Genomic DNA, 25,188 nt, shown 5'->3' on the forward strand with positions numbered 1-25,188 from the left:
CACATGCTAGATGTTTGGTTCCCATAATCTACTGGTTAAAAAGGAATAATATCTTTGGCTGAAGAGCACATTCCATTCCTGGTAATCAATCAGTTCAGTTCAGTGGCTCAGTCATGTCCGACTCTTTGTGACCCCATGAATCGCAGCACGCCAGGCCTCCCTATCCATCACCAAAACTCCCAGAGTTCACCCAAACTCTTGTCCATTGGCTCGGTGATGCTATCCAGCCATCTCATCTTCTGTCATCCCCTTCTCCTCCTGCCCCCAATCCTCCCCAGCATCAGAGTCTTTTCCAATGAGTCAACTCTTCACATGAGGTGGCCAAAGTATTGGGGTTTCAGCTTTAGCATCAGTCCTTCCAAAGAACACCAAGGACTGATCTCCTTTAGAATGGACTGGTTGGATCTCCTTGCAGTCCAAGGGACTCTCAAGAATCTTCTCCAACACCACAGTTCAAAAGCATCAATTCTTCAGCACTCAGCTTTCTTCACAGTCCAACTTTCACATCCATACATGACCACTGGAAAAACCATAGCCTTGACTAGATGGAGGTATTAATACTTATCAAATATCCACTATATGCTGAATGTCATTCTAATGCTGGCAATGGGACCAGATGAGAGAATGGGGCATACAGTAAGAAGATGAAAGAGTTCTTACCAATAGATGCCTATTTGGTTGGGGAGCCAGAACAACATGAAGGAGCACAGTGATGTTGCTGGGCTGTAAAGGAAATCAGTCAGTGGGGATGGAGGTCTTTGGGGAAGGTTGGGCAGGATTTGGCTGGACTCTGAAGATACCATTTGAACCAAGAGCACTCAGCCCCAAGCCATCGGCATGGGATGGCCAACATTTGTTCCCTTGCACCAACAAATGCCTGGACCTTTGGCTGATCTTCCTGTGGCACTGCAAGAAGAAGGTCATGCCTCAGTATTTCATCCACAGACATGGCAAAGCCTACCTTCCTGTTGGGGTCTGTAGATTGTCATCACCACATCTTGGTCCCAGTGTGAATTCCTGCCTTTCAGAGGGATGAGTCTGGGGTAGCTGACCCCAGCTTCAGACTCCATGAGGGATTCCTCTAACACCTGTGGTCAAATTCTTCAGCAGCTGGGCCAAGGCTTTCCTAGCTTAATCCCAGGCTGATTATCCACTCCCAGGAAGCTGTTTCTAAAGGACTATTTGCATGCACATAATAGCAGCAATTTGCACAATTAAGGAGAGCCATACAGCTGTCTAAGAAAAATGGAATTTAAGTTACAAAATAGGTCACATCTGAAAGGTGACTTGGAATTAAACAGCATCCTCCACAGCAAACCAGAGCCAGTACTTGGGGAACGGCAGAGAAGCCATGACAGACACATTATTTCAGCAGCATGCAAACTGGTGGTGATGGGCAGGTTCGCTCTTTTACTTTTTTTTATGATCAGTCCTGACAGTCAAATGTGAGAGGAAGGGAGTTCAAGAGGGCAGCCGGCCAACCGCCTGAGGCTTTGTGTGCAGATGAGCAGTGGCAGTACACTGCATTTCGCTCTATTCATCTTGATGAGAAAGAAACACTTTTGATTAAGCCTTTCATTTTTGAACAGAAGAGACTGCTTGAAGCTGATGCAAAATCAACTAGTAAAAATCTAGTGTCTTGTTCACATTCAAAGTAAACTAAAGCAGAGATTTGCATTTCCTGTTGAATTTCACACAATTCCTTTTGCAAAATCTAAATGGTATAAAAATAGTAGTGTGTGCTAAGTCACTTCAGTTGTGTCCAACACTGTGTGACCCCATGGACCACAGCCTACCAGGCTGTCCATGGGATTCTCCAGGCAAGAATACTGGAATCGGTTGCCAAGAGATCTTCCTGACCCAGGGATCAAACCCTCATCTCTTAGGTTTCCTCCATTGACAGGCGGGATCTTTACCACTAGCTTCACCTGGGAAGCCGCAAAAAATATAGATGTGGTACGAAATAGGACTTCTGTCCTGGAAGCCAGCTCTGGGAGCCTGGGCCAGCTACTTCACTTGATTTCTTTGGACCTCAGCTTTCTCATCCCTCCTCCGCTTGACTCTAGGTCTCTGGGTGTCTCCCCCTACTTCCTCCCCAATTCCTCCTGGGAGTAGAATTTGAAATCATCTGTCTACTTCAACTCTCTCATTTTATGGATAGGTCAACCCAAAGTAGCTCCATTCTATTTGTTTTCTATTTAGGGGGTTGGCAATTTATGTGGGAAAAAGAAAAATCTTATGATTAATAAACAACTTCAAAATCACTAGACAGCTATTCTAGTTCATTCTACATTCACTTGTCTAGAAGAAACAGAGATCTGTCCAAGTTATTCCAAGTGATGGGCGTAATGAGGAATACATGACATTGTGATTCCTAGGGAAAGCTCTGTAATTAAAACCATCCTTTGGGCTCATATAATGTTTGCATGCTCTCTTCTCTCACTCTGAATTATTAAAAACACAGCAAGTAAAAACCACCCATAATCCCAATGTATCTTTTCAAATGATATAAACTAATAAGTGAAAATTACCCTTTAATCTCCTAGTCTCAGTCTTCAATAGGAAACAAGATCTCAATGGTTTGGTTCATGAGCCTTCAAACTTTTCTCTGTGCTTATCCAGACATATCTAAATGTTCTTTTTCAACCAAAAAGTTCTACTGTTATGTGGCTTGTGCTGTTTTTATCACTCAGCAGTATGCTTTCAAGATTAGTACACATAGATCTACTTCATTCTTTTGCACCTGCTTAATAAGTGCCTTATTCTAAAGGAGATCAGTTCTGGGTGTTCTTTGGAAGGAATGATGCTAAAGCTGAAACTCCAATACTTTGGCCACCTCATGCGAAGAGTTGACTCATTGGAAAAGACTCTGATGCTGGGAGGGATTAGGGGCAGGAGGAGAAGGGGGCGACAGAGGATGAGATGGCTGGATGGCATCACTGACTCGATGGACGTGAGTTTGAGTGAACTCCGGGAGTTGGTGATGGACAGGGAGGCCTGGCGTGCTGTGATTCATGGGGTCGCAAAGAGTCAGACACGACTGAGCGACTGAACTGAACTGAATAAGTGCCTTGTTGTGTGTGTGTGTGTATGTGTGTGTTAGTCACGTAGTCATGTCCAACCCTTTGTGACCCCCTGGACTGTAGCCCACCAGGCTCCTCAGTCCATGGGATTCTTCAGGCAAGAATACTGGAGTGGGTTGCCATTCCCTTCTCCAGGAGATCTTCCCGACCCAGGGATTGAACCCAGGTCTCCTACATTCCAGGCAGATTCTTTACCATCTGAGCCACCAGGGAAGCCCAATAAGTGCCTTACTGATAAACATTTAGATTGTTTGCATGCTTTTGCCATCACAGTGTAGAGATGAACATTCTCATCAGATATCCTTGTATAGTGTTCTTACAAGTGAGGTTCCCAGTTCATAGCGTTTTCTTTCTCATAGAGGCTGCAAAATTAGTCCCATCTATTTTTAGTTTTAATTAAAGACAACTCAAGCCAACTGGTGCCAGATTAGCAAGAAGTCCATTATTTTTCTTCAGAGGCTTTTTCCTTGCCCCTGAATTGCCCAAGATTCCATGGGTTCTACTAGTCCAGTGAGACCAGTTCTGTATCCAGAGAGAAAACTGGGAGATCTGGTCAGGCCACAGATGGGACCTATTTGGGCTGTCTTTTCCTTCATTGCTGCCATATGGTATAAAAGTTGAAAGCAAGTCCCCATGTATTGTGATATGTCTTCGTCCACTGCAGCATGACCTCAAGGTGACCCTGAGATGCCACAGCATTTCTTCTGGGAGGATGGCCCCACCTCCTCAGCAAAACTGACCTAAGCTATCCGGGGGTACCATTCTTTATGTTACACCCGGGTTGACAGCCGTTGTCACCTGCTCTCAAGACAAGCTGTCCTTTGGAGACCATTGACATACTTTCCTACTTGAACCCTATCTCACCAGTGGAAAAGTTCTAGGTCTGGAAACAGGTACTGTTCTGTGCACAGGGATACAGACAAAATAGCAAATTCTCCTGCTGTCAAAATGCCTTCATTCTTTGGAGGAAAGGCACAGGTAATAAACAAATGCATACAGAAGCCAAGATAATATTGGATAAAGGTGAGTGCTACACAGGCTGAAAGCCTTGAGGTGATGGGGACTGGCTGCTGGGGTTACTCTCAGGTAGGGAGTCAGGGAAAGCCTTCTTAACGATGTGGCATTTGAGCTGAGGCCTCTGTGAAGATGTGAGCAGTTTATAAGGCTTGGCAAAGACCAGAGGTGATGGTCAGTGTGATTGGAGTCGAACAGTGGTGGGGTGGGGGTAGATGGCCTCGAGAGAGGGCAGGGCCACGTCCTGCATGGATCCTGCCTGACACCCCCAGGGCTATGAGTTCTGAGGCTGTTTTCAGTTCACCATTCTCAAATCCTAAATGAAGATCTAGAAAGCCTGGTATACTAAATATGACTCCTTAACTTGACAAGCTAGGTTTTATGACTTTCAATTTTGAATTTTCTGATTTTCATCCAAATTCATAAGCATTATTATTACAGAAAAAAAAATGTTTCTGGTTTTCTTATGGTCATACCTTTTCATACCATGTTTTACTTTGATACAATCTTATATAAACCATGTTTGTTAAAGAATATTCCCAAGTGAAGACTGACACAATTTACTGGTAAATATCTAAGTTAACTTTTAGCATATAAATGAAGCCAAAAGGTCAGGAAATGAAAACTCCATCTTTATCACTTTTATAGAAGCTATGCTAACACCAACTCCAGTGATGAACATAAAAGAGAGAAAGGTTAATTTTCCCTATTGATGCTCCTGTTGTTTCCAACTACTTCTCCTGCTGTGATCCCCCAGGCAACAAATGAGGCATTTATGAAGTCTCTAATGGTTCTCTCAATGAACAATTATGCATATTTTAAGAAGATAAATTTTGTAGTGCAGCTGATTGCATGAATTTATGAAAATGACCCAAAGCAGTGAATCGAAATTTCTTCTGGCTATGTTATAATACTCATCCGAGCCACAACAGAAAATACAGTAGACCTAGAATCAGGAAACCTGGAGTTGAGCCCAGCTTTTCCACGCGCAAGCTGTGTGACCTTGAGTAAATGACATCACCTTGCTAAGCCTCTCTGTTCTTATCTATACAAAAGGGAGAGTCCCACTGCCCAAAATACTTCAGCTTAGAGAGTTTTGGGGGCTAGGAGGGAACGGTTTATGTTGGGAGGGACACCTGGGATGTCCTAATGCATTGCTGGGCTGGAGGTGGTATATGGATGTTTGTTTTATTATTCATCTTATACTGTAGGCACACATTTTATATTTTTGTGGTATATATGATATATTTCACAATAAATTTCCAAAGTAGTCAGTAGGCACCTGTGACACACTTCACAAACAGTAAATACAGTACAAGTCTTCCTCCAGGTCCCCTAGAAAACAAAATAAACCTATAGAAGACAAAACAAATTTTCTCTTCAAATCAAAACAAGTTTTCTTTAAAAAGAGTTTGAGAGAGAAATCAGCAAAATTTTTGAATAAAACAAAAGTGCATTTTGTTTTATTAAGTGCGGGCATTAGTATAGCTCCTTCCCACCCTGGCTCTCTACTCCTCCTTACTTAAGGAGGAGTTTTTAGGTTTTAGTTCTCCTTTTTAAGGTTCTCTCCAGAAATAGTCTAGAAAGTCATAGACAAAGAGAATCTGGAAAGTAGCAAGAGAGAAAGTGTATAGAAGCATTTTCATATGTACTACTTTTTTACTTAAATGAAAGCTTCTCTATATCTTGTTTGTTTTTTTTTTTCATTTATCTTAGCAATCTTTCAATATTGGCTTTATGGATTTAAATTTAGTCTTTACCACAGTATTTCATTGTATGAATATGCTACAATTTCTCTAACCAGACTTTGCTGATAAATATTGAGGTTGTTTCTAACTTTTGCTCTTGCCCACATTTCTAAAATAACCATCTTTGTACATATATCCTGTCATACATACATGAGTGTATCTGTAGGATAAATCATAAAATATAATGAGTCAAAAGACAGATCCATTTAAATCTGAGTAGATATTGTCAAAATGCCCTCCAAAGAGGCAGTGTCCCTTTGCATTTCCATCAACACAGTATGAGAGTGCTCCTTTCCCAATACCCTTGGGGAAGTACTCTGTTATTCTTTTTATTTACAAACCGAAAAGGTAAAAATAGTATTTCATAATTGGATGTGTTTCTTCAGCTATAAGTGAAGATAAGACACTCTTATTTTCCTTCTTTGAGCTTTCTGCCTGGATCCATTGCTGATTTTCCTTTGTTTTTTGTTCCTTTACTCATTGCTTTGTAGCAGCTCTTTGTATACAAGCTCTTTGCATAATTATTCTAAGTTTGTGTTTCTCCTTTGTTATTGTTTATACTATTTTATGTCTTATAGAAATGTTTAATTATTAGACAGTCAAATTTATCACATTTTTCCTATATATAGTATGGGGATTGTTTCTTCCTTAGAAAAGTCTTTCCTACTCTAATACCATTATAAATATTTTTCCAAAGGTCTCCTTCAGTATTTTTACTAGCTTGTTTTTAACTTTAAAATTTTCAACTAATGCTGCTCAATTAACTTTTTTAGTGTAAGGAGTGAAATAGGGATCTGTATTTATGTTTTCCCCTAGATGTGTAACCAGCTGTCTCAACTCCATTTCCCAATTGATAAGGTTTCTTCCCACAGTTTTGAAATGCCACCTTACTTGGGTTTAAAATGTTCTCTATGTATGAATTTGAAATTCTTAGATGGTAAACTGATAAATTAACTAAATCATTCCTGGCATATCCAAGAGACCATCAAAACAATAGCATAAATAGAGTTTGCTTATCCCATACCAGGCCCTGTTGTGAGTGTACTGCATGTATTCAATCATGTATCCACATAACCATGCTATAAGTAAGGTAGGTACTGTTAGCTCCTTTATAGACAAGGATGCTGCAGCACAGAGAGGTTAAGTAACTTTCCCAAAGTCACACTATTTGTGAATGACAAACCCGTGATTTGAACACAAGCAATTTGACTTCCCGATTCATGCCTTCATCTGTACTTTCTGCTGCCTTCACAAAATAGAACACACTTTTGTGTAAGCTTCCTACATCCAAGGAGCTGTTCTAAGAACTTCATATATAACTTCACTTAAGTTTCACAGCAATCCTAAGATGTTGCTGCTAAGTAGCTTCAGTCGTGTCCGACTCTGTGCGACCCCATAGACGGCAGCCCACCAGGCCCCACCATCCCCGGGATTCTCCAGGCAAGAACACTGGAGTGGGTTGCCATTTCCTCCTCCTAAGATGTTAAGTACTACTAATAGCCCCATTTCACAGATAAGCAAACTGAGACAGAATGGAATTTGTTGTTTTAGTCTCTCAGTTGTGTCCAACTCTTTTGCAGCCCCATGGACTATAGCCCCGAATGTAGCCCACCAGGCTCCTCTGTCCATGGAATTCTCCAGACAAGAATACCGGAGTGGGTTGCCATTTCCTTCTCCAGGGGATCTTCCTGACCTAGGGATTGAACCTGTGTCTCCTGCATTGGCAGGCAGATTCTTTATCACTAAGCCACTAGGGAAGTAGAACTACAGAACAGAAAGAGAGGGGGGGATGGTGTGAGATGAGGCCAGATATAGAGGAATTTTGCTATATCTTTAGAGCAGCAAGGCATCACGAAAGTGATTGAATCAGGGCTGACCCGATCAGATTTGGCTTTTGTGAAGCTCACAAGCAACAGCATGGAAAATGAATGGGGGCAGAGGGGAGAGTGTATAGTGGTGTGTGGAAATCTTGTGTCAAGCTGATAGCATGGTGCAGTGACCATGCATTCCAGATGGACATCCAATGGCAAGTAAGCAGTGTCCCCATGACATGAGAATCACTGCTCTAAGGGCAGTTTCCACACGCCATGCATGGAGCTCCCTAACCCTAAAAGCAGCAATTCATATAATCTACATTTTCAGAAGAAACTGAAACATCAAGGAGTCAAGTACCTTACCCATACCCACTTACAGAGTTAAGTATGTGCTTCAGACTGCTAAGTTCACCAGTCCTGTTTATTCAGATCCACAGATTGAGTCCTTCAGACACTGGGGAGCCAGCTTGGGTTTAGATTTGGCTGTTCCTCCCCCATCCTCTGCCTTCTCAGAGTTTGATAGAAATCAAGGAGATTCTGTTGATGACGTCAATAGAAATAGCTGCTGATACAAGAAAAATCTTTATCTTTAGCTCTTTCAGGGGTGTCTTTTCAGTTTTAGGTTAACTTTTCCTCGGACTTCTACCTGTTCTTCTGAAGCTATTTTGGAAATTTTTATAATTGTTTTCTGCTTGTCTGAATAAACAGCAAGTTCAGGGTCTACTGCCTACCGTGCTGCTGGTAATGGTCCTCTCTTCCCACAGATCCGAGTAATGGTGGACCTGTGCAACAGTACCAGGGGCATCTGCCTCACAGGTAAGCTGGCCAGCATTGACCAAGAGCAGCTCACATGGGGAGCGCGTGTGCTGGCCGAAGGGCCTGGGGCAGAGTGAACACCTAGGAACTCCTTAGCTTTATGAAAATGCTTGCTGGTTTACTTGTATACCAGATGTTTTCAATGGGCTAAAACTCAGTAGTAACATAAATTTTGAAAAACAATAATATTTTTGGTATTGCCATAGAAATCCAGCCATGGCAAAGAACTAGGTCTTGGGTAATTAGAAATATGTGGTACCTTGAACTGAGGCCGATACTAATTCCCATTAGTGTTTTAAAAGGGAAAAGAAAGGAAAAAGACCTTGCTAAGTAGTAGAGAGCCCTTACCAGAAGTAGTTATTTCCCCATATCGTACATATAGCTTTAATGGGAAGCTCTAGATGCAAACTGCTAATTAGTCAAGAAAACTTTTTTTATGACGATTTCTCTATGCGGTGCCTACTATGTGCTCGATGGGACTGGAAGTTGGTCACACCCTGTCCCCTTCTATTCAATGAATCAAAGACAAATAGAAAGGAAGGACGGAATTAACCTCAAGGCACATCAAGCCTTAGGACCTGGAATGGCTGATGGATGGAGCAGGGAAAGAGAGTCATGGTGTTTGGTTTTCCTTGGCTGCAAGGCATGTGGACATGCAGGATCTTAGTTCCCTTGACTAGGAATCAAACCGAAACCCGTGTCCCCTGCAGTGGAAGGGCAGAGTCTGAATCACTGAACAGCCAGGGAAGTCCCTGGGGAGTGGTCTTGGTGTGATTATACCTGACTCTGGCAGAGATTGGCTTCTCATCTCAGGGGAGGAGTGCCTGCCCACTGCCTTCAGAGCTCACAAACTCACATGCGGAATGCTGCTCTGGCCAAAGGGCTGGGGACAGAATGAGTACCTAGAAACACTTTAGGTTATGAAAATACACGTTGATTTGCTTTTACCAGACATTTTTAATGGGCTAAAAATCAATTTAAAATTATGAAAAATTATTTTCATTATTACCATAGTCGTATGACCATGGAAAATAACTAGGTCTTGGGTAATCAGAAATGTGTGGTACGTTGAACTGAGGCCAGTCACCCAGTCATCACCCTCTGCCCCAACCAGGCACTGACCACCAGGGACAGGCCCACAGTGCCTGGTCGCAGACACTGCATTTCCTGTCTCTTTGAAGGGGGTGCAGCATTCTGAGGAAACAGAGGGAAGTTATTTTTGCATTAAAAATCTATTATGGAGAGATCCGGATCTTAGATGGCAGGGTAGGAAGATCCTGAGCTCTCATCCTCCCATGGACACACCGAAACTACGACTACTTACAAAACAATTATCTCCGAGAACAACCTGAAGTCTAGCAGAACAGATTTTCTAAACTAAGGACAGAAAGAAAAGGACACAGTGAGGGACCCATGTAGGATGAACAGAGACACAGTCTAGTCAAACCTGCATCCCCAGTGCAGCAACCCACAAGCAGGAGGGATGTCACAGCCACAGAGATTCCCCCCGAAGAGCAAGCCTCACATCAGGCTCCCCAGCTTGTGGGACGTGTATGGGGAAGACAAGCCCCCACGACACCTGGATTTGAAAACCAGTGAGACTTTCATTCAGGAGAGCTGAAGGGCTGTGGGAATCTGGGACTCTGCTCCTTGCATACACATTCATTCACTCTAACTTCCAGCACAGAGGCAGCAGCTTGAAAAGTGCTTGGGTCACATAAGAAGGAGATTCACTGATGAATTTTAAGGCATGTGCTGGAGGGACAGGGATCTGGAGGAACTTCCTCTGGGAATGGAAGTGCTGGCAGACACCATTTCTGTTTCTTTCCACCAAACTGACACTGTGTGCCCCACCCCAATGCTCCCTTGAGGACTGACTCCAGCCAGTCCCTCCAAAATACATCTTGCCTTGCCCTACCCAGAGGGCAGCCCTAGCTGGCACCAACCCCCCTCCAAAGCAGCTCCCACTTTAGGGGGCCAGCCCCACACCACAGAGCACTCACAATAGTCCCAGCCTGGCCTTGAAGCCAGTGGCACTGGAGCTAGCTCCACACATCAGCAGGCCTGCAGCAGTGCTCTGGTGACCTGGGGCGATTGCACCATTGAGCCGCACCTTCTACATAAGGCCACTCTTCTACAACTAGGAGATGTAGCCAACACCCTTAATACATAGAAACAAGCACAGAGAGTTAGGCAAAATAAAGAGACAAAGGAATACCTTTCAAATGAAAAAATAAATAAATAAAAATAACACAAATCACCAGAAAAGGAGCTAAATTAAACAAAGATAAGCAATTTACAAGATAAAGTGTTCAAAGTAACAGTCATAAAGATGCTCACCGACTCGAGAAAACAATGGATGAACTCAGTGAGAATTTCAACAAAGAGAGAGAAAATATAAGAAAAAAGAACCAATCAGAACTGAAGAATACAGTAACTGAAATGAAAAATACACTGGAATGAATGAACAGCAGATTAGAGGATGCAGAACAGATCAGCAGTCTGGAAGACTACAGTCTGGAAGAACAGTGGGAATCACCTGATCAAAATACTGAAAAGAAAAGAGAACTTTAAACAATCAGATAGTTTGAGACCTCTGGATCAAGAGTACTAACATTTGCATCACAGGGGTCCCAGAAGAAGACAGAGAGAGAAAGGGACAGAAATCCTACTTAAAGAAATAATGTCTGAAAACTTCCCTTGCCTGTCAAAGGAAACAAACATCCAAGTAAAGGAAGCACAGAGAATCCCCCAAAAAGACGAACCCAAAGAGGTCCACACCAAGACACATTATAATTAAAATGTCAAGAATTAAAGAGAGAATCTTAAAAGCAGCAAGAAAGAAAACCTAATTATGTACAAGGAAACCCCCATAAGACTATCAGCTGTTTTTTCAGCAGAAACTTTATAGGTGGGAAGGGAGTGGCATGATATATTGAAAGTATTGAAAGAAAAAAATTTACAGCCAAGAATACTTTACCCAACAAGGTCATCATTCAGAATTGGAGACATAAAGAGTTTTGCAGTCAAGAGAAAGCTTGTAAAGGAGTTCATTACCACTAAACAGACCTTACAAGAAATGTTTAAAATAAAAAAAAACCTCTTTAAATAGAAAAGAAAAGGCCATAGTTAAAATTATGAAAGAAAAACATCTCTGTGATAAAGGCAAACATATAGTAAAGGTAGTGAATCAACTACCAAGGAAGTTAGTATTAAGTTTAAAAGGCAAAAAGTAGTAAAATTATCTATAACTAAAATAATTAGTTCAGTGATGCACAAATAAAAACATGTAAAGTATGACGTCAGAAACAAAATGAAGGAAAGGAAGGTAAAAGTGTAATGTTTGTAGAACGTGCTCAAACTTAAGTGACCACCAACTTAAAAGAGACTGTTTTATACATAAGTTGTTATATGTGAACTTTTAACTAAGGAGACAAAAGTCTTGTACTCAGAAAACTGGGCTTTCCATGTGGCTCAGTGGTAAAGAATCTGCCTGCCAATGCAGGAGACACAGGTTCAGTCCTTGGGTCAGGAAGACTCCTTGGAGAAGGTAATGGCAACCCACTCCAGTATTCTTGCCTGGGAAATCCAATGGGCAGAGAAGCCTGGCAGGCTACAGTCCATGGGGTCGCAAAAGAGTCGGACATGGTGACTGAACAACAAAAACAACTCAAAAAACTACATTTCAATTCAGTTCAGTTGCTCAGTAGCGTCTGACTCTTTGTGACCCCATGAACTGCAGCACGCCAGGCCTCCCTGTTTATCACCAACTCCCAGAGTTTAATCAAACTCATGTCCATCGAGTTGGTGATGCCATCTAACCATCTCATCCTCTGTTGTCTCCTTCTCCTCCCACCTTCAATCTTTCCCAGCATCAGGATCTTTTCCAATGAGTCAGTTCTTTGCATCAGGTGGCCAAAGTATTAGAGTTTCAGCTTTAGCATCAGTCCTTCCAATGAATATTCAGGACTGATCTCCTTCAGAATGGACTGGTTAGATCTCCTTGCAGTCCAAGGGACTCTCAAGAGTCTTCTCCAACACCACAGTTCAAAAGCATCAATTCTTTGGTGCTCAGTTTTCTTTATAGTTCAACTCTCACATCCATACATGACCACAGGAAAAACATAGCCTTGACTAGATGGACCTTTGTTGACAAAGTAATGTCTCTGCTTTTTAATATGCTGTCTAGGTTGGTCGTAGCTTTTCTTCAAGGCACTGATAAAAGAAACTGAGGATGACACAAACAGATGGAAAGATGTATTGTATTCATGACCTGGAAGAATTAAGATTGTCAAAATGACTATACTACTCAAAGCAATCTACAGAGTCAATAAAATCCCTATCAAAATGCTGATGTTATTTTTCACAGAACTGAAATAACCCTAAAATTTGTATGAAACCACAAAAGACCCCACATAGCCAAAGCAATCTTAAGAAAGGTGAACAAAGAACTTCAAATTTCCTCATTTCAAACAGTATTGCAAAGATAGCAATCAAAACTGTGTGGTTCTTTTTTAAAAGAAATATTGGAGAGTAGTTGATTCACAGTGTTGAGTTACTTTCTGCTGTATAGCACAGTGACTCAAAACTGCATGGAATTGGCACAAAAACAGACACACAGATCAACGGAACAGAGTAGATGCTTCTATCATCAATTTATTATGACAAGGGAGCCAATAACAGACAGTGGAGAAAAACAATCTCTTCAATAAAATGGTGTTGGGAAACTGGACTGCCACATGCAAAAGAATGACGCTGGATCACCATCTGCAAAAATAAACTCAAGACAGATTAATGGCCTAAATATAAGATTTGAATCCATAAAACTCCTAGAAGAAAACAAGAAGTATACTCTTTGACATCAGCCTTAGCAGTAAATTTTGGCTCTGTATCCTCAGGTACAAGCAACAAAAGAAAAAATAAACAAATGGGGCTACAAAAAATTAAAAATCCTTTGCACAGCAAAGGAAACCATCAACAGAAAAGCAAACCAAGCAAATGGGAGAATAGATGTGCAACTGATTTATCTGATAAGTAGTTAATTCAAAATATTGAATATGTAAAGAACACAATATAAAAATCTATTTAATTAAAAAATGGATAGAAGACATGAATAGACATTTTTCCAAGGAAGACCCACAGATGACCAACAGACACATGAAGAGATGCTCATTTTCACTAATCATCAAGAAAATGCAATTTAAAACCACAATGAGATATCACCTCATTCATGTTAGAATGGCTGTTATCAAAAAGACAACTAAAAATAAGTGTCAAGGAGATGTGGAAAAGGGAACTCTTATGCACTGTTGGCAGGATTGTAAATTGGTGCAGCTACTATGAAAAACAGTATGGAGGTTCCTTTAAAAATTAAAAATAGAAGCATATGATCCAGCAATTCCACTTCTGGGTATTTATCTGAAAAAAATAAGAAGCTAATTAGAAAAGATATATGCACCCCTGTCTTCACTGCAGCATTATTTATTATTTATAATAGCCAAGATATGAAAACCTAAGTGCCCATTGATATATGAATGGATAAAGAAGGTATGGTATAAATACACACAATGGAATACTACTCAGTCATTAAAAAAGAACTAAATTTGAAGCAAAATGGATGGACCTAGAGGGTAATATGCTAAGTGAAATAAGTCTGACAGAGAAAGACAAATGTATGATTTCACTTATACATGGAATCTAGAACACAAAACAAGTGAACAAGCATAATAAGACAGAAACAGACTCACGGATACACAGGTGGTTGCCAGAGGAGACAAGAGGGAGGGGTTAGGGGCTAAGTGAAATAAGTGAGGGAGATTAAGGGGTATAGACATCCAGTTATAAAATAGATGAGCCATGGGAGTGTAGTGTCCAGCATAAGGAATACAGTCAGTATTATCACAGTAACTTAGTATTGTGAAGGATTACTAGACTTGTGGTGATCAGTTTGTAATATATATTAATGTTGAATCATGATGTACTACACCTGATACTAATATAATTTGTATGCCAACTATTCTTCAATTAAAAAAAATTCTCTTATGGAATAAATGCACCGTTCCCATGGACTCTAAAGATAAGCACAAGACTTTGAAGCCATCTGGAGCTTGTGCTGGGGCTCCTCAGTCTAAGGCTGCAGGCTCTGAGGAGGTCCTGGTCTCTTCACAGGGCTGCGCTGGGGAAGGCTGAGAAGCCCTGCAGTGTGCATGGACATGCAGAAACCTGCTGCAGTATTCTCCCCAGGGCCTCTCGCTACCTGCCCGGCATTAGGAACTCTGGTTGCGTTTGTAGAATGACTAAATCTGTGATTTTTGTAAGTGATTAATGGGGGTGGTGGGCTAGCAAGAAAGATGCTTCCTGGAGGAACTCTGAGTCCAAACCCGACTCTTGTTGGCTTAGTTTAACCTCAGAGAGAAAAGCTGTAATCCTGTGGCTTCTTAGAAAATGCTAATTGAGTTATTACTCAAGTCACATTTCGGCCCTCACAGAAAATTAAATATCTTCAGAACAGCTTAGTCCTTTATTCTGAAACCCTTGTGGCTTAAGCACAAGGATTTCTTACATCTCTGGGAGTCCCTTTTCAGCGTTGCTGCATGTGACAGTAATGAGCGCTAGAGAAATGCTCAAATGGATAGAATTACAGGCACAAAAGCCCTGTTGAGAGGCACAGGAAAAGCCTCTTCCTTTTTGATTTTTATAGTGATAGAATGAGAGCCAGGCTGTTCAGTGAATGTGGGCCAGAGCTATTGAGACCACTTAGGAGAGATTGACGGGATCGCATCTGTGCTGGAGATGGGTTGAGGAGGTTATTCTTTGGCACCTAAAAATGCTTTTCAAAAGCCAGTTCCTTTTTTCATGACAGCTTGAAATTGGGTCTTCTTTTACACAGAAAGCTCTTCAATTAAAACTTAGGTGTGAAAAGTACAAGTTGTATGTACTTTTTTACAAGGCAAGGAGGCACCCAGGGATAGGCCAAGGTGCCTGGATTGGGAGCAGGGAGGTGAGAGGACCCAGGACTGAACCAGGGAGCTTCAGGGGAAGAGGCAGAGAGCAGCAGTCCAGAGGTTACAGGGTTACAAGGCTCCCAGATGACACCTTCAGGAAGGGTTGCCAGGACAGAGCCTGGGTTTGGGCCTGAGAACAAGATCTAGCTCTTCACTGGAGTCATCTTTGAAAAAGCAGGTGTTTGTGACTTGAGGCTAGTCCAACTGTGACCAGGAAAGCCCCTTCCTGTTCCTTTCCCAGGACTCAGCTGTGGCTGCTCTGGGGACAAGGACAGAGCAGTCAGGCTTTAGGATTTTGCTAATGCAGAGTTTGTCAAATGACATATGGTTTTCTGGATGCATCTTATCCCTGATCCCAGTTTCCTTGGAACCCCAGAAGCATGTCTTCTGGAAGAGCAGGTTATCGTGAAGAAGGCAGGTCTTGGGTAATTCTTCACTTCCAGTGGCCTCCACATACAGGCTTGTTGGAAAATCTCTAAATCATCATATTGCTGAACTGCTTGTTGGGACCAACGTGCTTCAAATCCACAGTGCCCATTCTCCTTGCAGAGACATGACTCCAAGTCTGTGATAACACTTGTAATCCTATACCCAGGCATCAGTCGTGGATCACTGTTGCCACCTAGCATGGCCTCAGGTCCCAAGTCATTCTTTTCTCGTGTTGCAGAAAGTTGTACTAACTGATTGGAGTTGGCACTTGAAATAATATCGAACTCTTCTCATTTTTAAGGTTGTCATGGCCATAATCCAAACTTGAAATGCACCAAATAAGTGAGATTAGACCAAAGCTCCACTTTAATGGGGCATGTGGGGAAAGATACATATTTTTCCACATCAGGTGCCCTGGGACTGGCAGAATAGCTGTCAGCAGGGCCAGTTGCAGAGGGTGGACCAGCACACAGAGGGTGGGAGCTGAGGCCTCAAAGCTGTAGCCAGTCCAATCCAAGTGAGGATCCCCCTTCTTAGCATGGAACCTTGTATAAGTGCGCTGGTGGCAGGCCCAGGGAACAGCTCTGCGTACAGCCTTAATAGGAAAGTGACTGCCTATGCGTGTTCCCAGAGGGTCTGTTATTCCAGAAGGGGACAAGGGTCAGGAGCTGAGAAAGCATCCTGCAAGACAGTTTTCTAGGGGCTAGTTGGCACATGTTATTTGACATCTGACATTATTATAATGACTCATATCTGGGGCTTCTTCTGGGTGAGAGGGGCCATGAGCAGCTCTGTTGGTATCCTGGGGACCCTGGGACAGTCACCATCACTCTGTCCCTGAGCTCTTTGAAACTGTCATCCTTTCTCTTCTGAAATTCTCTAGTTTCAAGGCCTGAGCATGGACTTCACAGGTGGTGTGCAGTGTTAAAGAATCTGCCTGCCAATGTAGGGGACGCAGGAAATGTGGGTTTGACCCCTGGGCCAGGATCATCCCCTGGAGATGGAAATGGAAACCCACTCCAGGATTCTTGCCCGAAAAGTCCCGTGTACAGAGAGGCCTGACAGGCTACAGCCTGACAGACTCTTTGAGGTCACAAAGAGTCAGACACAGCTGAGCATGCACACATGCATGGGACCTGCTGGGCTGGCCTCACTCTTCCTTCTCCAGAGCACTCTCTCTCTCTTTCCTGGCGCTGCTTCTGTCTCCTGCCTCCCTCCAGGTAGGGTGTGTCCCCCTCTCTGCATCCCCAGATTTGGCTCAGATATTTCACTCTTACCTCAAGGCTAGTATCTCCCAGTCTTTCTAGGGTTAGGAACCCCTGTAAGGATAATGACTGATTCTTTTCCCAGAAAACTTTCACATCAGGTCCAGGGGACCCAGGACCACCTGCACGCCAGTAACTTGTGGTGCTTCGTGAAAATGCAGGTTCCCGGGCCTCACGCGAATTCAAACTGGATCAGAATCTCCAGATTGGTCCCAGGTATCTGCATCTTTACAAGCATTCTAGTCGACTCTAGGCCTCAAGTGACTAAGAACTGTAGCCGTAAGATGTCAAGGACGTCGGGTGAGGGTCAGTAAACCCTAATCTAAGCACCTCATCATAGCAGTATCCTTGGCCCTAACTAATGTGCCCTAAGTATACAGCTCCGGCCAGGACCTCTCTCTAATACTCCACTGCATGGCAATGGACTGTCCTGAGAACTCTTGCAACCTACTATATACAGTTGATTCTTTCTTGTTCACCTTTTTTTTCTACCAACCTGCACATCTGATTTTGGCTTCTATCAGCAGTCCGGATTGACTGTGGATTGATTTCTGACAGCTATGGAAAGTCCACATTGCATCCTTACCAGGGCGTTTGTGGCGCCATCTGGTGGTATGACTACAGGCTATCCTGATCCTAGAAAATGCCGTGCCATTTTCAGCAAATCATTTTTGCGCAACATAGGACTATATATATATAAAACATACTGTCAAACACTTTGCTCTTTTGAAAGTTTTCAAGTCTGTCAAATAGGCTCAGCAGTATCCGGGCACCGAATCATCTGAGAGGCCTTCTGTTTTGCCTCCAACCAGACATGGAGTCCTGCCCGTTCTTCTGCTGAAAATACCTCTCGCATTTCTAGCTCCCTCTAGAACGCTACAGTCACCAACCACATTTATCTTCAACCTTGTCCCAAGTTTTAACTACAAACATCCTATGGATAATTTCTCCTCCCCACCCCCACCCCGCCTCTTTCTCTCTCTCATCTCATTCCCTAGTTGTATTCCATCTACAGAAAGGATCGCAAACGCGCACTGATTTCAGTGTCATCTTCCCTTCTTAAAACTCTACTATGGCTCCGCGCTGCCTTGCAGATACTGTCTGTGCCCCGCTATCAGGCCTTCAAGTGTTGCTGTGCCATATCCCTCCGCCAAGTACCCCGGCTTCATCACTACACATTCCAGCTGGGCCAGCTTCCCTCCTCTCGCTCACTCCTGGACCTTTGCTCCAGTTGGTCTCATGCAGGGGTGCCCAGCCCTCACCCCTGCAACTGTCTCAGGCCCCCTGGGTCTTCAGAGCTACAACTCAAGGCTTACCCTCTCTGAAGTCCTGCTCAGACTGCCCTTTGCCCAGACTGTCCCAGCACCTCTGTGGTTGCTTCTCTGTTGCTCCCTCATATCTCGCTGTGGTGTCAGAGTATTCACCTTCCTCAGTTCGATTATAAACACGACAGATTCAAGGACCAAGATTTTTTTTTTTTTTTAATTATTTTATTAATTTTTTTAGCTGCACTGAGTCTTCATTGATGCACGCTGGCTTTCCCTAGTTGCTGCAAGCCGGAGCTAGTCTTCACTGCGGCCAGACCGTGGGCTTCCCCTTGCAGTGGCTTCTCTCGTTGCAGGATGTGGGCTCCAGGGTGTGTGGGCTCAGTAGTTGCAGTGCAAAGGCTTAGTTGTGCTGAGGAATGCGGGATCTTCCCAGACCAGGGATTGAGCCTATGTCCCTGCATTATTAGGCGGATTCTTAACCACTGGGCCACCAGGGAAGTCCCAAGGTTTCTCTGAGTAGATTTTGGTGCACACAGTAAGTGCTTTGTAAATGGTGGTTTTCTGAAAAGTCACAGGACTTGGATCTTTAGACAGACCTACTCACTCCAGTTGGAGAAGGGCATGGCAACCTACTCCAGTGTTCTTGCCTGGAGAATTCCATGGATGGAGTAGCCTGGTGGGCTACAGTTCATGGGGTTGTAAAGAATCGGACATGACTGAAGCAACTGAGCCAGCACGCACCCACTCCAATATTGGTGATTGTTTCTGTGGTCAGAGAAACAAAGACCCTCAACTGTTCGTGATGCAACCTGACTGGTCTGTATGAGTGCTTATTAAGTGGAGTAATTGACACTAAAACTGTTTGTGGAGCAATTTATTGTGTTAGATTATGTGTAAATGATTCACCTGAACACCTTAGATCCTTTTTAGGGTGATTACAAATGAAGAAAGGTATTTGTTACCTGATCTGAGCCCTCAGGTTTTCTCAGGCAATTTTGTGCAACAAAATAGAAACCCAGCAAACCAGCTTTTGCTCTCAACTCCCCTGGGTGGCCTAGAGGAGACAGGCTGTCTGGATGAGTGCATTCGGGGCTGCTCCCAGGACAGCTGGCTCTTAGCCCTGCAAATGCAGCGCTTCCTGACACCTAGCTGCACACAGGCTGCAGCAGGGCCCACCCACGTGGTCACCAAACCTCATGTAATTAAGTTGACTTCGGAGTCTATGGTGACGCAACTTAGAAATTATTCTTAGTCCACTGGAACTTGAGCAAAAGTGGGTTTGATTGGGCTATGGGTGTTTGTCTAATTGTTTTTAAGGATCTTTGGGTAAACATATTGAGTTCTAAATAAAAGGCACAGGGCAATTCCTTCGGGCCCATAGATGATTAGTATGTTTTAAGAGGGGGAAGATGCTCTTTGTTCTTTGGGTTCGGGAGTTAGCTTACTTCTATCTGTGGTTTATCATCTAAATTTTTCTTCTGTTGTAGGACCACCTGGCCCAGCAGGTAAGAACCTATAGATATTTTGAGTTTGCAGGGAGGATGTGGGTGGCTGGCTCCCATGATCCCTCAGAGGGGACTGAGGCAGGGAAGGGGGAAGAAGCCAGAGGCAGCCTTGACTACAGCTGTGTCCCTACCTTCTCTCTACCCGAGTCACCAGCTCTCCTGCTCCCTCCTTCTTGAGAGCCTGCCATCACCATTCGCTATCTGACACTGCTTTGGGTGGTGGTGGGGACGGTGGGGAAGGAAAGGAAGAAGCAGGAGAAGCTCTGGGAAAGGCATTGATGCCTGCCCAGTCTCACTGGCTAAAGGAAATAATGTTAACTTCAGTGAACATTTTTTTCAGTGTTCCCATTTCCCGTGTTTTGATGCAGGGCCTCCCGGAGCCAGTGGATTACCAGGACACAACGGATCAGACGGACAGCCTGGTCCTCAGGGCCCAAAAGGCGAAAAAGGAGCCAATGGAAAAAGAGGAAAAATGGGTATTTAGGCACAGTTTTTCGAATTAAATCCCTTGGTTGTTTTGTCTCCATCATTGCGTTTTGGATGAGCCAGCGCTGGTGCAGGGGGGACAGGTGCTGTATCTCTGAATGCGAGGCCGGTTAAGTGTTGCCTGGAAGCCGCTGTGTCCTGGGGCTATAAGGGCCTCCTTTCTGGTCCGACCCTGATGACGGTGTATGTCCAGGCTGCCTGGGAGAAGCAGTGTTCCTGGGAACTGATGGCCACTCCTCTGCTTGCTCTGACGCCAACAGACAGATGGAAGGGGCGAGAGTGTCTATACTGGTACCCCAAGTTCTTTCAGGGCTCAGTTCCTGCCCTAGCCAGGGTAGCTGGACAGAGAGGATGAGAGGTGAATGTGGTCAAGTTGACACCAGAGAGGCAACACAGCCAAATCAGGTTAGCCCTGGGCCTTTTAAGAACCAGGGTTTGTACTCAGCCCCTTGCCCTGCATACCTCCCTGGGCAGCCACACAAGGCAGGCTGCAGGAGGGAAGGGAGGAAGCTGTGAAAAGCTTTTCTCTAAGGACAGGCTGTCGGGAGCATGGCTCAGCCCTCGACCAACTCAGACTCTAGCCTGGACCATCTAACTAGAAAGCAAGGGCTGTGCTGTCCCCGCCACCCTGCCAAAGCCCCGGGCCTATGAATGCCCTCCCCTGCTCCCTTCCTGGGCCCAGGATGCATTCTCATCCCACCCAGAGATCAGTGTAATTGCAGGGAGTGGGAGGAGGGGCCAGAGCTGGCAGGGCCACAGAGAGGAACTGGCTTTGTTCTGGGAGCCATGAGAAGCCACAGAGGGGTTTTGAGGAGGAGGGTGACATGATCAGATCTGCCTTTCTGTGATACCCCCACTGGGGGAGGACAAACTTGAGCAAGCATGGGAGCCAAGACAGGGAGACAGTGAAGAGGCTACTCAGCAGGCAGGCAGAAGGGATGCAGGTGGGATGTGCAAAGGCTGATGAGCTGAGTGATATTTGGGGGTAACATCAGCAGTACTTGGGGAAGGCAAATGTAAGTAGGAAGGGGGAGGGAAGCACCAAGGCTGACTCCAAGGTCTTCCTCCTGCCTGACGGCTCTTCCCTAAGGTAGTGAGCCCTGGACCAACTTAGGTCCTAGCATGGGACGTGCTCAGTTTGAAATGCCTTGAAATGTCATGAGGAGGTGTCAGAGGGCCTTGAAGATGCAGGTTTGCAGTCAGAGGAGACCCTGGGGCTCGAGGTGTACCTTAAGGAGTCACCCGAGGCGATGGGCTTTTGGGCCATGAGCCCAGCCCGTTCGGGAGGGAGCCACCCAAGAGGAGAGCCTGGGCCCATCCAGGAGGAGCAGCAGTATCTAGTGACCAAGTAGAAGGGAGGAGCCAGCAAAGGAGGCCAAGGACAGGCTGAGCAGCAGGAGGAACCCTAGGAGATGGTGGGAACATTCCTCAGCAGGCATTTATTGAGAGGGTTCCCAGTGCTAGTGCGGAAACAAAATAGATGCAGCCCCTATTGTATAGTGGAACTTTCTGTCTTTGGTGGGGAGGCAGACATAAAGTCAACAATCAGATACATCTGTAATCACGATGTGAGGTGCAGAAAGGAAAGAACAGTATGTTATAAGCAGGGCGGAGAATGAGGGTCAAGAGGTAATGTCTGACGTCAGACCTGAGGGACAAGAGCAAGGCAGACGGTGGCCCAAGTGGAGTGCACACACCTGCCAAGGCCCTGCTGGGGCAGCTAGGGGAGGGGGCGTACAGCCAGGTGAGGTGGGAGGCGGGAGCCAGGCCCTTCCAGAGCCTTCTGCATGGTGGTCTGGGTCTCTCTGCCAGCCACATGCAGGATGTGACCCTCAGGGCCAGGGTCATGGCCATGGAGAAGGAGGGGCCATCGTGTCAGCAGAGAGCTCCAGGATCTTTAGTGGTTTGGCAGGGAGGGTTGGGAGAGGGGAGGAGTGGGCATGCCTTCCAGAATGAGGGAACAACAAGTACTGTTTCCAAAAACAGGCTAAAGAGCCCATGTTCCACAGAGATAGGACTGGGTTAGGCTGTGCACGTCTATGGGGTCACACAGAGTTGGGCACGACTGAAGCGACTTAGCAGCAGCAGCAGGCTGTGCACTCTAGCGGTGATCTCTTAACAATGGTATATATTAATAGCTGACATTCACTGTCAGGCACTCTACCAAGTCCGCTTTACATTTACCTCACTGAGTCTTCACAACAGCCCCAGGAGATGGGGATATTTGTGGGCCTTATTTTTCCAGATGAAGAAGTCTCATCTTTCCATTTTCCAAACAGACCGGGGCCCTCGGTCAGGGCCTGTGCACCACTGTGCCCCCACCCATCCGTGACCTGGAGCAATCGCAGCTGATACCTCCTCCTCTTCAAGATCGCCCCTGACCTCGGTGTCTGGCCCCCGCCTCACCAGCTCAGTTACATCCCCTGCTCTCCTCCGAAGCATAGATCCCTCCCTGAACTCCTCTCCTCGTGTTGCTCGCTGATGTGCTAATGGTCTGGCCACCTAGGGAGAACGTGAGGTCCATGAGAACCAGGCTCCGGAGCCTGGTGCACCCAGTGAAGGCGGCAATCAAGTCATTGTTGAACTAGTGGACATAACATGCCCAGTGTCCAAAAGCTAGTAAGCATAAGAGACAGGCTTGACTCCAGGCCTTGACTCCTGGACCCCTGTTCTTAAACACGACAGCACAGAACACTTCCAGGCTGGAGGGGGTTGAGTCCAAGAGGCATTACTGGAGGTGCTACAGAGCAGGAGCAGGGGGAAGGAAGCCTGGGCACTGGGAGCTAGTGCTATTGATTGTCTAAGGATGTTGCTGAGCCTCATTCTGAGTCTCACCAGGAGGGTGGGAAGGCGCCAGCCCTTCAGAGAAGCCCTTAGGACACAGGCAGGATGCACAGTTCATCAAGTATCCACGTGTCAGGCAGAAAGAATTATCCCTGCTCTGCAAGCAGAAGGGAGCCAGGAAAGGCATTCTGGGCGCACCTGCCTTGAACTCTGACTGGCTTCGAGGGCCTGGGTCTCCTCACCTGTACACTGAGGAACAGGGCTTCCAACAACTCTAACATGGCTTCTGGTTTTGAAACAGTCTGCTCCAGTGTTTGTCTGTGAGGGAGAGGCTGTGCCTTGTGCATCCTGTTGTTTGACACAGCTCTCAGCCAACCCCAGCTAAGGCTCAGTAAAGAACTGAGAGAACAGCAGGACATAGTTTCTGTCCATAAGGGCTTGCAGTCCTGTTGGAAGAGAAGATAGTTTATATACAGCATGAATTCTGTAACTGGTTATTCTGATATGAAGATGCTTTATACTGTACAGCAGGGAATGCTGCCAGAAGAAAACTTAATTGTGCAGATAATGGACAAATAGGATCCTGTATAGAGGATGAGTTATACTGTAGAGCTAAGTGTAAAGGACAAGAGAGACGTGTGATCCACACCTTGGAAATAAATAGAGGGGAAATGGGGAGGGCAGTGCAAGGAGAGAAGGGAAAGGCCCTACTTGGAGGCACTGTTCAGGAGGCTGGCCCTGCCTATGAGAAGGGCCCCAGGTGAGGATGGGGTGCAGTGGGAAGGGAGCAGGGATTTTAGCTCTGTGTCTGCAGAAGGCAGCCGGGAGCCACTGTGGGCTCTTGAGAAGAAGACCAACCTAGTGATACCAGAGTTTAGAGCTCCAGACCAACAGTTGTTTCCAGGATATTGAAATATGAAGCTAACCCTCGCTTTCTGATCTTAGGAATGCTAAGAACAAGAGTGGAATAGGCCAGAGTCAGAGCTTGAAGTCTTGGTTTGGATCCCAGCTCTTCTGCTTACTAGCTGTGTGCACTTGGGCAAGTTACTTAATTGCCCTGTTTCCTCAACTGGAAAATGAGAATAGTAATAGTGTTTTTAGGAAGACTAAATTTATATATAAAATATATATAAATATATATCAAGTGCTTAGAATAGGGTCTGACACAGAGCAAGTGCTGCATTCATTTTAGATATTAGGTGGTGGTGTTGTTTCAAAGGGTGGGGAAGGAAATCTGAGTGGAAATGCCTACATTTGTTTGAAACCATCAACTTAGATTTAGAGAGAATTGGACTTAACCGTCGTCAGTTTTGCAAACAGCGTCCTTTCCGAAGTTTGACGTGCTGTGCCCCAAAACCAAGCATTTTCTTTCTTTCCATCTGCCTCTCACTTTCTCACTCAAGAGTTAATGCTTTTATGTTTTCTCTAAAAATTGAGTCCCCACAAAAACAGAAATAAACATTCTCCTCCTTATTCATCCCAGCCTTGGGTCTGGGTTTTGCATAACACCCTCAGCTCCCATCTCCTCCGCCTCAGTGGGTGACAGATGGTGCTACCAAAAATAAGATGTCCTCCTTCACCCCCTGCAGTGAAGATGGCGTTGACCCCAGTTGATCACACAACCCCAGACTCTAAAGCTGGGAAAATGACTTGTTTTGAGTGGGCACTGCCAACGGGAAAGGAAAACAGCAGAAAGCCACACCCAGCACCCGAGCAAGGCGAGCAGAGTCTGGCCTTTCTTCTCCTGCAGAATGTGCTGACTCCAAGCCTGCCAGCAGCCATGGGACAGACACTGCCCTGATCCAGGCCACTCAGTGGTTAGCAGTGTCCCTGCCCATATCCAAGTCGGGGAAGGCAGACAGTGCCACATCTGGCTCCTCTGCCAGCGAACGTGATGAGGTGGTGGTGTACTTCTGCATGCCATGGCCAGGGCACGGCCGAGGTGGTTGCACCAACCAAGAAGAGGGAAGAC

At 45.0% G+C, this 25,188-nt stretch overlaps 1 protein-coding gene across 3 annotated transcripts in view; it reads left to right on the forward strand.

Moving 5' to 3' along the window:
• Nucleotides 1–25,188, forward strand: part of GLDN (gliomedin) — a 59,861-nt gene that overhangs the window by 14,478 nt on the left and 20,195 nt on the right. Inside the window, exons 2-4 of one of the 3 annotated variants that reach the window (XM_005900466.3) lie at nt 8,424–8,475; nt 19,929–19,946; nt 20,315–20,422. In XM_005900466.3, coding sequence (XP_005900528.2) covers nt 8,424–8,475; nt 19,929–19,946; nt 20,315–20,422 — 178 coding nt within the window. The remainder of the gene's footprint in view (nt 1–8,423; nt 8,476–19,928; nt 19,947–20,314; nt 20,423–25,188) is intronic. The other 2 variants (XM_070377895.1, XM_070377896.1) reach the window with 2 other exon arrangements.

This window comes from Bos mutus, chromosome 10 (assembly GCF_027580195.1).
Source record: "Bos mutus isolate GX-2022 chromosome 10, NWIPB_WYAK_1.1, whole genome shotgun sequence".
Lineage (NCBI taxonomy): Eukaryota > Metazoa > Chordata > Mammalia > Artiodactyla > Bovidae > Bos > Bos mutus.